The sequence below is a fragment of the Panthera uncia genome, chromosome D4 (assembly GCF_023721935.1).
Source record: "Panthera uncia isolate 11264 chromosome D4, Puncia_PCG_1.0, whole genome shotgun sequence".
Classification (NCBI taxonomy): Eukaryota; Metazoa; Chordata; class Mammalia; order Carnivora; family Felidae; genus Panthera; species Panthera uncia.
This window is the reverse complement of record NC_064807.1, coordinates 31,281,341-31,294,697: the sequence shown is the minus strand read 5'-3', so window position 1 is coordinate 31,294,697 and position 13,357 is coordinate 31,281,341. Positions and strand designations below refer to the sequence as shown.

General features: G+C 34.6%; 1 protein-coding gene across 2 annotated transcripts in view; it reads right to left on the bottom strand.

The window, feature by feature from the left end:
- UHRF2 (ubiquitin like with PHD and ring finger domains 2) overlaps positions 1–13,357 on the bottom strand; it is an 82,001-nt gene that overhangs the window by 7,618 nt on the left and 61,026 nt on the right. For both annotated transcript variants that reach the window (XM_049634467.1, XM_049634475.1), the window contains 5 exons: positions 7,880–7,986; positions 4,424–4,586; positions 3,597–3,737; positions 1,800–1,896; positions 1,310–1,467 (listed from right to left, as the gene is read on the bottom strand). In XM_049634467.1, coding sequence (XP_049490424.1) covers positions 1,310–1,467; positions 1,800–1,896; positions 3,597–3,737; positions 4,424–4,586; positions 7,880–7,986 — 666 coding nt within the window. The remainder of the gene's footprint in view (positions 1–1,309; positions 1,468–1,799; positions 1,897–3,596; positions 3,738–4,423; positions 4,587–7,879; positions 7,987–13,357) is intronic.

The window sequence follows — 13,357 nt, the reverse complement described above, 5'->3', positions numbered from 1 at the left end:
TTTACCAAGAATAACCCATTATCATATACATAAGCAAAGGAAATGATGACTCCTAAAGGGTATTTGATAAATTTCACCCATTTCTAAAACTTTAAAAATTAGGGGCATCTGGCTGCCTCAGTCTGTAGAGCATGAGCATCTTGATCTTGGTGTCATGAGTTTGAGCCCCATTTTTGGGTGTTACTCAAAAATAAGTTAAAAAATAAGTAAGGCGTCTGGCTGGCTCAATCGGTAGAGCCAGGGTAGATCTCAGGGTTCTGAGTTCAATCCTCGTGCTGGGTACAGAGATTACTGAAATATGAAATCTTAAAAAAAATATGTATACACACACACACACACACACACACACACACACACACAGAAATAAATAAATAAATGTTTAAAAATTATATCAGGGAACATTCTTCCTTAATATTGATGACTATTTCTCAAACAAAAAGCAACACAAAAATTCAGAGTTCTAAATTTAGATAGAAAGATCTTAACTAACCCGATTTCAGACATATGAGAAATTCTGGCTAATACACTGACAGAAATAAAAGGAGCATTGGAAAGAAGAAAATTAGTAGAAGATGACAGGATAAAACTTCAAGAGAAGATACTAAGGTTCACTCACAATAGCTGCACAGAGGAAAAAATGCAGAGAAGTAATTATGTTACACCTGACAAGGGGTTAATATCTAATAAACAGAATATTCTAATTTTAAGCAAATGAATTAAGACATAAATAAAAGCAAGTGAACAAAGAAGGAATAGCCAATTCACATTTGAAAACTCCAGCTTTTAGGATTTGATAAGGAAGCCTCATTTGCAAAACACAGCTTAACACAAAATCCACACACATCAGTTGTAATTTCTTTTCACTTTAAAATTTCATGATTACCAAAAATGGGAAAAAAAATCCAAAACATATAAAGTATTTAAATAAATCAACACTGGTTTATTTTACAAACAGGTTAAACATGTGCTGAATTGCTTAAGACTTATGCCATCATCAGATAACTTGGAACTATAGCAAAAAATTTCCTGATGAGTTTTAAATTAAGTGTGTTTACACAACTGAAAATTCTTCCCATGAATAGTGCCTTCAACATAAATGATTAAGTTCAGGCACAAAGAGGTCAAAACCAACAACTAAGAGGCCTAAAATCCACCTAAGAGCATTTAAGTATTACCTTAGATTATTTCTGAAAGTGACACTGGATGAGATGATTACATAAAAACGTCAAGTTTTGACTGACTTGCAAAGGAAAATTATTTTTCATCATGTCAATAATAAATCATTATTATTTAAAAAATCTTTACATACTGGACCTTCCACAAGAGATGCAAGCACTTCATCCCATAGCTTCTGGTTTTGGTGATCTTCTCTGATTAGATGTTGTTGTTGAGGGGTTAGTTGGAAAGCCTCAACTGCTTCTGCTGAATCTGATGTTTTTAACACTTTGGAGGCACTTGGACAATCATCTAGATTTATTTAAAAATACATAAGCAGGTTTACTAGCGGTTCTAAGCACAACTATGAGACCTAAGAGTTAACTGGTACCAGTTAATGTTTAGCATGAAGATAACCTACACACAGCAGCATCTAACTTCCGATGGAGTTTAGAATACTATGTTTGCTGCTATTTTGGCTCTGACACTATTAAAATACACAGAAAGCCCCCCACCACCCCTCCACCCCCAAAAAATCCTTCACTTTGCTTTTAATTTCTTAGGAGTTTCTCAAATTTTTCTCTTAATATTTTTCTTTATTAGAAACTATGATTTTAGGACTTATGTTTGCAATCATTACCTACCATCTGTAGTTGGCCTTTTTGAAGCTCCACTAGCCTGCTTCTTTGACTGTCCTTTAGTCTTCTTCCCCTCCTTATCTGAAGGGTAACCTACTGGATACTGTTGGGGGAAAAAGTACAATACAGATTTAAGTTTCACAGAGAAAAGGGGTTCTAGATGCTGCTGAGAAATTAAAAAAGGGGAAGTGGGGTAAGAGTCTGTATTTTCCCTAAACTGAAAGACTTTATATAAAGGAAACAAACATTTAAAGGACAGAAGACTATTAAAATCCCCAATTCAGTGTAAAACCATGTAGTTTTGACTGTTAAACATTCCATTTTATAAAATAATAATCTTAGTTTCAGATCTAAAAGAGGAAAGACAAGTTTTCAGGAGGTTTGACTAGGTGGCTTGAAAAGTGTGAGGAAGAAATTAAAGAATCTAGATATGAAGGTAAATGAGATCAACCACACAGCACAATATGGTACTCACAGAGATGGTAGTACACTCAATTGTGGAGCCAATCTTTAAAAAACAAAACAAAACAAACCCACCCGCAACATTAAGGGTCAAATTTCTTATCTCCCAAAATAAGGTGGGGCACAGGGGCTTTTAGAGGACCTAAAGACACTAAATTACTGAATTCTTTATCAGCTAAAGGTTAGACTTTAAGGAATAAAATTCTAACTATTTGTGTTTTACTGGCTACCCTTATGGGGAGAACATGCTTTGTTGATAACACTGATATTTAAAGCTCAACATGTTTCAGGCCCCATCAATGATGTTTTTAACTTAATCATAGTAGATGAGCTTACATGCTTCTGCTTAGTTTCAAATCTAACCTATCTAGAGCATTGCTCTGCTGAACAATGAATCTGAAAAATTCTTTTGAAAATGGATTTAACAAGTTATTTTTTTATATTAAGTTATAAAAAGAATATTGGCAGTTATTTTATCAGCTGATGGGTCTCATTTAAACAATCAATTCTACAAGTTTAAAAAGAAAACAAAAACAGACACAGACTTGCACTAGAAAACACACACTCACCTGCCTGGGTGGTCAGACACTTGCCCATAGTTCAGCCCCTACACATGCAGTGTGGGCAGAGCCAGGGGAAATGAAAAGCTGGTAGTCTTTACAGGAAGCACAACAATGGGGAATGATGGAAGATGAACTCAAACCATGCTCTGAAGTCAGTGTCAGGGACAAAGTCTAGGGTGCATAGGCAGTGGACGGGGGAATGTAGCCATACCATCCATTATGCATACAAAACCAACAAAGTCTTATATGGGTTAACAGCTGAACATGGGCAAAGGGGAAAAAAAAGGCAAAGCACTAAAGGTGGTGACAGGACAGGGAAGCAGCTTTGAGGGGGAAGAGAAAAAAGGGGTGAGGAAAAGTGAGAAGGGTAGGAGAAGCAGACCACTCTTATAAGCCACCTCCCCCTTCCCCTACCAGAGACACACCCCCTGTGCCCTCTATGATAAACTTCCCTTCTTAAGGTCTTCTCTATATTAATTTTATGTATCCCTCTCCTTCATTGTTCAAGTCATTTCCAAATTGAATTACAACTATTTTACTTTTCATTGAAGGCTTGGTTTTTCCCAAGCACAATTCTTGGTCTTAGAGCAGTTTGACACCTAGAATGCTACTACCTTTTTATTTGTTTTCCTTCTGTATACTTGAATGATTTCATTCCTCACCCCTTACAGTCCACTGATCAATTGCTGTGAGCTGTATCCAGTGTTAAGGCACAAAGATACTACAGAGGTGTGTGTTTTTATGAGCATACAGGTAGCCTAGACAAATGTAATCTAACCTGTAAACGTAGACATAGTCTCCTTGACCGTTCTATTCCTTCTGAGGTCCAAGGAGCAGGTTCAACATCATCTCTTCTTAAAAGGTAGCGCCAAACCAAGAATCCATGGCTTGATGAAATCTCTGGCCAGTATTTCACCACCTAAATCATAATTATTTCGGTACTAGTTTGAGATTTAATATTTAGACTTATTCATAATGCCACATTACTAGTTTAACTAAGTACACTTGACCTAACTGAATACAACTTCAAAAGATACTTGCTTTAAGAATAGTAAATAAAAAATCACTAGAATACTGTTTTTACCTTGATTTTTAATTAAGGTAGTTCCCACATAAGTACCCATTGCTATAAGTTTGAAATATTAACAAGATTATGCTGAATAATAGAATCTCGCATAATATGATATAAAAATGGTGGCAGTAAATGCCTCCATTTTTTAAAACAATACAACCTATCTGAACAATTATAATGTGCTTGGCTCTGAAAATCTATTATAATTAAAATAATTCTGAAAGATATAACGATCAGTATCTATGATGCCCATGTTATTTAAATAGTTTTATCACAGAGAATATATACTTATAAAAAACTTAACCTAAAACAGAACTCTGCCCTTATGGACTTCAAATAAGCATTAAGAGAAAAAATATCAAAGTTAGGAGCTCACTTTGTGTATCTGTTACATTTCCAGAAAAAGTAGAGATACCAACTAAAGTGGTCTACTACTTCCTTTAGCCCACCCACTGTAGGGTTGTTCCCTGTGGCAACCCTGTCTTGAAAGCCCAGGAAAAATGACTAACAAGATGTCATGCCAGATAGAGCACCTTATAAATGCCATCATATCTGTTGCCTTCTTCAGGAGCATATTTGCTGATCTTCCTCCCTTTAAAACTGCGTATCACTCTGACTGGCTTACCAGCTCTCCAATTCCGAGACTCTGCTCCAATTTTATCATCCAATGGAGCATCACAGTTTAGGGCCAATGCCCTAAAAAATAAAACAAAGTCTTTATACCAAGTAATCTTTAAGTATATAATCGCATTATTAGCTCAATTAAAAGGTGAATTATGCCTTACCTGATAGTTAAGATTCTATGATTCTTTCCATATTATTCCAGATAATAGGATTATGCTTTCCCCCACCAGCAGAGAAGACAAATCAGTTTTCTGATGTCACCCCCAAGCCAGGGGATTGGTTCTCAGATAGCCTGTAGGGTTCTTCTGAAAGTAATAACATCTGTGCCACGTATAATAGAAAACAACTAGAAATACATGGAATTTTTTTTTAAATAACGAGGGAAGGGAGAAAGTTGGACACTAAAGCAAGTGATTGTTGTAGTAGTTATTTTTGATAAGGGAGGGAGTGAAGTATATTGCTGGAATAATGTAGAAAGAAATCCAGAAAAATAAATTTGTCAGCAAGGTACAAATGACCTTTCTAGGTCTACTTTCCACATTCCAGATGATAGAGATTCCTTACCGTTTAAAAGTTATTAAAGAACAATTTTAATATGAAATTATCGTTTAAAGATTTCTAGTAAAAAGGTAAGTTTAAATAAAACTGAAGCAATCAAATGCCTGCACTAAATCATGATAATAAAGATTTTTGGCTCCTCCAGATCACTATTTTTATGATGACACATGAACAAGGAGGAACACTGAGTGAGAAGCAGCACCTGATTTACTTGAAGCTTCCTTAGTATGTGTACTCACTTAGTAGTAATTAATCAGTAAGGTTATGTTAGAAGACCTTTCTTGGGAGAACTTAGTCCTGCCAAAAAAACAAAAACAACAAAAAAAACCAAACCAAACAAAAAAACCCCGAAGTCCCCACCAAATCAGAAACTATTTAAAATTAGTATTCTTCCTCTGAGATACCTACTTCCTAACTTAAGTGACAAGACACCACTGAGAACATGTAAGGTTAAAAACACACACACCCAATTTGGTAAATTCAGATATGATACAAAATACTTTTTCAGGGCATAATTCTTTTTATGCAGCTTCAAATGAAATTGACCGTAAGATGAAATGTCTAATCTACCCAAATCTCTTCATCACAGTTATACTGTTAAAGTAAATACAGTGTTTTGTTAAAAAACAAAAAACAAAAAACAAAAAAACTTTCATAAATGTGGTCAAATAGTTGGAGTTTACCAAGTTATGTTTTTTTTTTTTTTATCTCAAAGGGAGATGCATTAAATCTCTGGGAGGTAGAAGAAAATGTATCCAATCTTCTAGTGTTAGTATTATATCTTATTTATGGAATACCTATTGAGATATACATACTTCATCTTCTTAAAGAGCAAGGAAAAGAATAAGTACTATTTTCACATGAACAGAATGAACAGAATGGTTTGGTACTTACAAGGACCTTTAGTCAGAACTGCCACCACTAACTGGCATTAATAACTTACTTCTATTTTCACATTAAGTATGTAGGTTGTTCAAGTATGTGAAGAGATTCCAAGAAGATCAAACTATGCAAAACAAGGCTTTACCATTAGTCTGCAGCTCAATTGGTTGTTTCTAACTGCCCTGATAAAGGAAGGCCAGGATACCTTGCTGCCCACTTCAGTTTCATAAGGTGAAAGAGCTGAGAAGAAATAGGAACAACCTTCTCAAAGCAAGAAGCAAGGGTCAAACTCCCTCTTAGTGGAGAAGGAAAAATAAACTGGACCATACACTAGTCAGGAAAAAGTGTAATATGGGTCAGAGCTAAGGGTCTTTGACCTTGGTTTTCATGTTTATGAAACATATATGTATCTTTGCTCAAGAGGTCTTTATAATCACAATGTGTACTCAAAACTTAACGTATAAATTAACTGAATGGATGTCAGAGTCCCTACGGTAAGTCAATCCTAAATTGTTTTCAGTCAGAATTTTATTTTCACTACCTTCTCTTAAATACAAACATTTTTACAACTTGTCAATTATTTTCTGAGATTGTAACATAATGGTAAACAGGGTTATACTTAGATTCTTTAAAAGCTTGAAAAATATTTACCATTGACATTACAAGTGCAGGTAGTTAGGAAACAAATCTCATTCAATCAAAATAATTCATTATTATTAAAGGGTAAATATAATCTTCAGATGAGACAACTTAAAAAAGCACTTTTAAAAATTCAAGATATACTTTCACTGACAAAAACATCAAAATATTTCTAACTCCTTTTAAGATCATTCCTCCTAAAGAGCTGCTTTCTCGCTAGAAAAAGACTAGGGACTGGACTCCTACTTCAGGAATGTTTCACCAGCAAATCTGACCTGTCTCCTCTGCTGGTTCAGTTAAATAATCCTACTGTCAGAAATAATAGAGAAGGAAGACATAAAAACAGACTATGTAATTTGGTATGCAACAAATTCTTGAAATCATACTGGTATATTCTTTACTTCACACGGTAATCAGAAATTAAGGGCACACTACTTAAAACCGAGTGATTCAGATTCAAAGAAAAATACTCATTTTTACTCAATAATCCATAAAACACTCGTAACAATAGGATATAAAAATTTTGACTTTATGAAATTGATCTAAAAATTATGACAAGTTATAATGTAGTTGTTGCTATCTGATGATCTGGGTCACTTTATTATTATTGCTATTAGCATGCATTTATGAACTAAAACATTTTGAAGTCATCAAGTTTTCTGCTCCCATGGAAGCTGGCATATCATTAATACCATAGAACAAAGGTCAGCACAAGGTGGCTCTTTTGTAATGCTTTATAAGCATTTGGTTAGAAAAGGTCACTGTTATAACTAAACATTCTAACATTTAAAAGACATTATAAATCCTAAAAGCACCTTGAGTATAGCTTTAAGTTTATCTGATATTTCACTTATGCCCACAAATGTGGGCTCCCAATCTTAAACCTACTTCATATTGGTGAGTTTCCTCTAAAAAGAAGTTTGTTACTTTAAAAGACAAATCTGTGTTGGGTAAAACATAACTTTGATCCATGAGGTAGTAGATAAGCCACCTTGTTCTCAATATCACTTATATTAGATTCCCTTCCTTCAAAGGTTTCAACATGTTTTAAAATGTAAAGCACATGTATTAAGACTGGGAATTATGTTATTTACAAAATATAAAGAAATAAGTTACAATACTTATAAACAATTATATAATCAGATAATGGGATTTTAAATTTAGATCTTTAACTCTCAATTTAAGATTCTGCCCTACAGAATAACTTACAAATTATATTAATATAATCAAACTTTTATACAAAGCCCAAATAAATAGACTTTACAAATTCTAACAGTAAAGAATACCTGTTCATGTTTGTTAATGTTTGATCAGCTGATGGTGCACCAATTCTTTTATTACCAGCAAGATTTTTACCACCACTCCCAGTGTATGTGAATTCATCACCTCGGTCCTACAGGAGAAAAATTTCAACATTAAGATACCTAAGCCCAAATATAATTTCACTAATTCTTGTTTTACAGTTAGAGCACTTGGTTAGGATGTTATGAATTTACACGTACTCTCAAGGTATATACCAAAATCAGACAAAATTTAAATGCGGTGGATGTAGTATACCTTCAAGTTATATCAAGTTATCAAGTTGATCATTTTAAAGTTACAGCTTCCAATACTTCTAAATGTGGCTATTCTCATGCTATACATATAAGCCAATAATCTACAGAATGTTAGAAAACGGGCTCCTGGGTGGCTCAGTCGGGTAAGCGGCCAGCTTTGGCTCAGGTTGTGATCCTGCGGTTCGTGAGTTTGAGCCCCACGTCAGGCTCTGTGCTGACAACTCAGAGCCTGGAGCCTGCTTCGGATTCTGTGTCTCCCTCTCTCTCTGCCCCTTCCCTGCTTTTGTTCTGTCTGTCTCTCTCAAAAACAAATAAACATTATAAACAAACAAACATTTAAAAAAATTAAAAAAAAGAATGTTAGAAAATAAGGTCTTATGGACTGGGAATATTATTTCATTTAATTCAACGGTATTAAAATAAACATCAATATTAGCTTGTAGGTTTTTACAGAATATCATTTCAGTAAATCTGATTTCCCATCAGCAATCGATGTCATACCCAAGTTTGCTGTTAAATTTCAAAATTAAAATCCTTACAGAATACTAAGTTCCCCACATTTCACGCTGTACAGGTTCACTCAAATCACACTGAGATAAAAAAAATCACCTAGCATTAAAAAGAACATTGGAAAAGAATTTGAAAACTAAACTCTGTATAAAGTATCTAGTAAATGTGAAAAAAACATGCCAAAATATGCTAGTATTACATAAACTAGCTCCACAAATATCTCTGTAATAGCTATAAATTTATATTGATATTACGAAGTTTCTATCTGAATCAGTACTCAAAATCAATTGAGAAGAGTATCAGTATACAAATTAATTCTATTAGCACTATCAAAATAGTGGTTCTTTTTTTTAATTATTGTTATAGTTGACACACAATATAACATTAGTCTCAGGCATCCAACATAGTGATTCAACAAAATTACACATTACTCTATGCTAACCCCAAGTGTAGCTACCATCTATCACCATACAATGCTAATATAACCATTGACTATATTATTTATGCTGTCTTTTATATTCCCATGACTTAGTAATTCCATAACTAGAAGATTCTATCTCTTACTCCTCTTCACTCATCTTGCCCATTCCCCCACCCATTAGTGTTACTTCTTTATTGCAAGATTTTAATTAGTTTAGACTGAACTCAAGATAATGAAGTGTTCTCTATTAAATCCTTGTCTGTTATAAAGGTCAATTATTTTGTATCTTGTTTTTCCTTTGGATAAAGTCAAAACTAAAATTTCATGTTTAAAAAAAATTTTTTTTAAATGTTTATTCACTTTTGAGAGATGGAGAGAGACAGAGTGTGAGCTGGGGAGGGGCAGAGAGAGAGGGAGACACAGAATTTGAAACAGGCTCCAGGCTCTGAGCTGTCAGCACAGAACCCTGCACGGGGCTCTAACTCATGACCCGGGGCTCTAATTCATGAACCGTGAGATCATGACCTGAGCTGAAGTCGGATGCTTAACTGACTGAGCCACCCAGGTGCCCCCAAAATCTCATGGTCTAGTAAGTGTTCTTATCTGTCTAAAAACCTTGACTTCAGTTTTTGTTGATCCAATACTGAGGACTATATCTTAAAGACTAAGGCTCATGACCTGAACCAAAATCAGGAGTTGGACACTGAACTGACTGAGCCACCCAGGCACCCCAACTCTGTCAACTTTTGAAGTTAGAATTGTGGCAGTGCAAGGAAAAGGGAGTGGGGACTAGGAGAGAATAATAGGGACAATCTAAGCTCAGTACTGTTTAAAACGAAAGAACAAAAACATTTCTGATTATTTTTCAAGCAGCAAATAAGTAAAAATAGTTATTCTACCTCATATTGTATTCTATGTCATTAACTCATCCTTACTTTAATCGTCACACCAATAGAAACTTTAATTGTCACTGGGGAAAAAAGAATTGTCAGACTGTCAGAGCTCAGTCGGTATTAGTTCAGACTAATTTTCCTAAAGAAAAATGATCAGCCCAAATTTATTACATCTTTAAGTCCATGTACCCCTGTGAGCCAGTAGCCTAAAGAAGACTGCTGTTTGAGAACCCCTCACATAAGAAGTCATCATTTATAGAGGGGACATACCACTGCCCCACAGTGACTCAATTTCCCAGTCTCTACTCTTTTTTCAAGTTGTAAAGCAGCTGTCTAACACAATAAGCTGGATGTTCCCATTCCTGCCATCATCTTTATCAAGCAAAAGGAGTTCATCTCAAATCTTCTCAACACCCCCCGCCAAAGACTATCAGATAAATATCCTAAAGCATAGTTAACATCATTAAACTTTTCTCAGACACCTTTGATGATTCCTTAATTCAAGGCTATTTAGATAGAATACAGTTGCAATTTCTGTGAGTTTCTCTCTTCTAATACTCCTTACATGTTTGCAAAACTGGGTACTACCACTACTGCTGGTAACACTTCCACTTACTGTGTGTGTGTGTGTGTGTGTGTGTGTGTGGTTAGGCTAAGATTTTACACGGATTCTTTTTACCCTCACATCAACCCTGTGATGTAAAGTATCATAAAGCCTTATTTTATAGATGAGGAAGAGGTTCATTAACTTCCCTAAAGTCACTTAGCTAGTAAGAGATGGCACCAGGACACAAACCCTAACTGTTTAGTTCCAGAATCTGTTCCTATCACTAAGCAAACTACTTCTCAAGACAACTAAAAGGCAGACCAGCTTTGTGGATCCTCATTCCTTAAGTGAGGTCACAAAGGGCACTAAAACTAGCATTTGATTGTCAAGTTACTAGACTAAAATATTAACCAGTTTATCAACAGGTATTCAGTAGTTTCATGTCCATTCATCTGGACAGAACAAAGATCACTGGTTACATGGATGTTACACTAAATTAAAGGTTTCAAAACAAATCATTTTCAAAAAAAAAAAAGAAAAAAAAAAAGCTTATTCAGGTTTCCTCCACCTATTTCTGTACATATGATCTGCCTATGATAAAAGAGGAAAAGATTGAAAATGCTTATAAAATATATTAACATCTCCAGATACATCTTAGTTGGTGAACTAAGCCTATGTGTTTTAGCCTTAAAATATTCTTACATTATTTAACATTCTTTAACTGCTTAATACACATCATTGAGAACTCATCAGTACTGCAAATGTTTAATGTTTGATTAGTAACTATATTCAAAAGATGGGGAAAAAGGGAAGTAATAATACCCACCTGAATTCAATTGGCACTCATTTTCAACTTTACATGTTTATGTTTCATATATTTAAGATAATCTGCTATAGACAATACAATTGTTTGAATTCTTGTTATGTTCCAAGATTACATAAATTACCTCATTTAACATCAATTATTTTGATATAAAATGGTGATACTATTTTCTCTATTTTACACATGGGGAAACTGAGGTTCACTGGGGTAAAATAATTAGGCAAGTCTCACACACAAATGTGAGACTCCAGATCAAACACAACTGGGTCGATGCTAAAAACATATTAAAGAGTTTCTACTCTTGGCTTGTTTTCTTACAGAGCCTTAAAAAAAAATAAGTGCCTACTGTAATAAACTATACAACACCCTTTGTATTTCTGAAAAATACAACTTCAAAATATACGTGTTAAAGGAGTACTCAAAGACTTAACTTGAATATTTCCATTTTCAGTTTCCTTTGCCATGCTAATGCAAATGTACTGCCAAATCTGCCAGTCAGAAAAATGGTAAACTTTTCTACCTTTGTCTGAAAGCATACTACATCTTGGCTTCTCCATAGCTACTCTAATTCATCATTATAATATACCATGAAAACAAACCAATGAAACAGAATGGGAGAAAATACATGTAAAGTACACATTTAATGAACAGCAAACCAAACGTGACCCAATTAGAAAAATGGGCAAACGACCTGAAGATATACCACCAAGGAGGCTATACACACAGCAAAAAAGCAAATAAATCATGCCTAACATCATCAGCCATTTGGGAACTGTCAACTAAAACCACAATGAGATCTCACTACATACCTATCAGAATGGCTAAAGTAAAATAAAGCAACAACACTGAATGCTGGTAAGAATGTAGAGAAACTGAATCACTTACACACTGATAATAGGAATGTAAAGTAGTATAATCCCTCTGGAAAACAATTTGGCAGCTTCCTAAAAAAACTAAATGTTCAACTACCATATAACACAACAGTACACTTCTGGGCATTCATCACAGAGAAATCAAGAGTTACGTTTATAAAAAACAAAAAACAACAAAAGCCTGTACTCAAACATTTATCACAGTCATCTGTAAAGTCAAAAACTATAACAACCTGAATGTTCTTCAATGAGTGAATGGTTAAACAAACTGTGTTATACCTATATCATGGAATACTACTCAGCAATAAAAAAGGAATAAAATATTAATACATGCCACAATTTGAGAATTATGCTGGGCAAAAAGTACCATTCCCAAAGGTCACATACTGTATGATTCCACTCATAAAAATTATTTATTTTTTTTTTTTTTTTTGAGAGAGTGAGAGTGTGTAAATGGGGGAGGGGCAGAGGGAGAGTGAGAGAGAATCTTAAGCAGGCTCCATGATCAGTGTGGAGCCCAGCCTCACAACTGTGAGATCATAACCTGAGCCAAAATCAAGAGTCAAACACATAATGGACTGAGACGCCCAGATGTCCCCAATTATAAAAATCTTTGAAGCAACAAAATTATAGGAATGGAGAACAGATTAGTGGTTGTCAGGGGTTAGGGATGGGTTGAGGGAGAGCAGATACAGTATGTGTGGTTATCAAAGGGCACAATGAGGGATACTTGTGGTTAAGGGAAAATGTTCAGTGATCTGAATATATCAATATGTCAATATCCTGGTTGTGATACTGTACTACAGTTTTGCAAGATGTTACCATTGGGAGGAAAATGGGTAAAGAGCACAGAGATCTCTGTAGTATTTCTAATGCTACATGTCAATCTGCAATATCCCAAAATAAAAAGTTTAATAAAAAAATGAGCTCTGTAAAGTATGTTTTCATTGCAATAATCAGCAACCACATGTATACATAAATCAACACTTGTAAAGATTAAAGACTGTCAACTGACTTTTCTTATAACTTATATAGAAGTGACCACTTCAACATAAAAACTATGCTAAAAAAAGATGGGGTTTTATACACCCTACACAAAACTTCTGTATTTTACTGAATGATTAAGAATGGTTCTAAAGAAC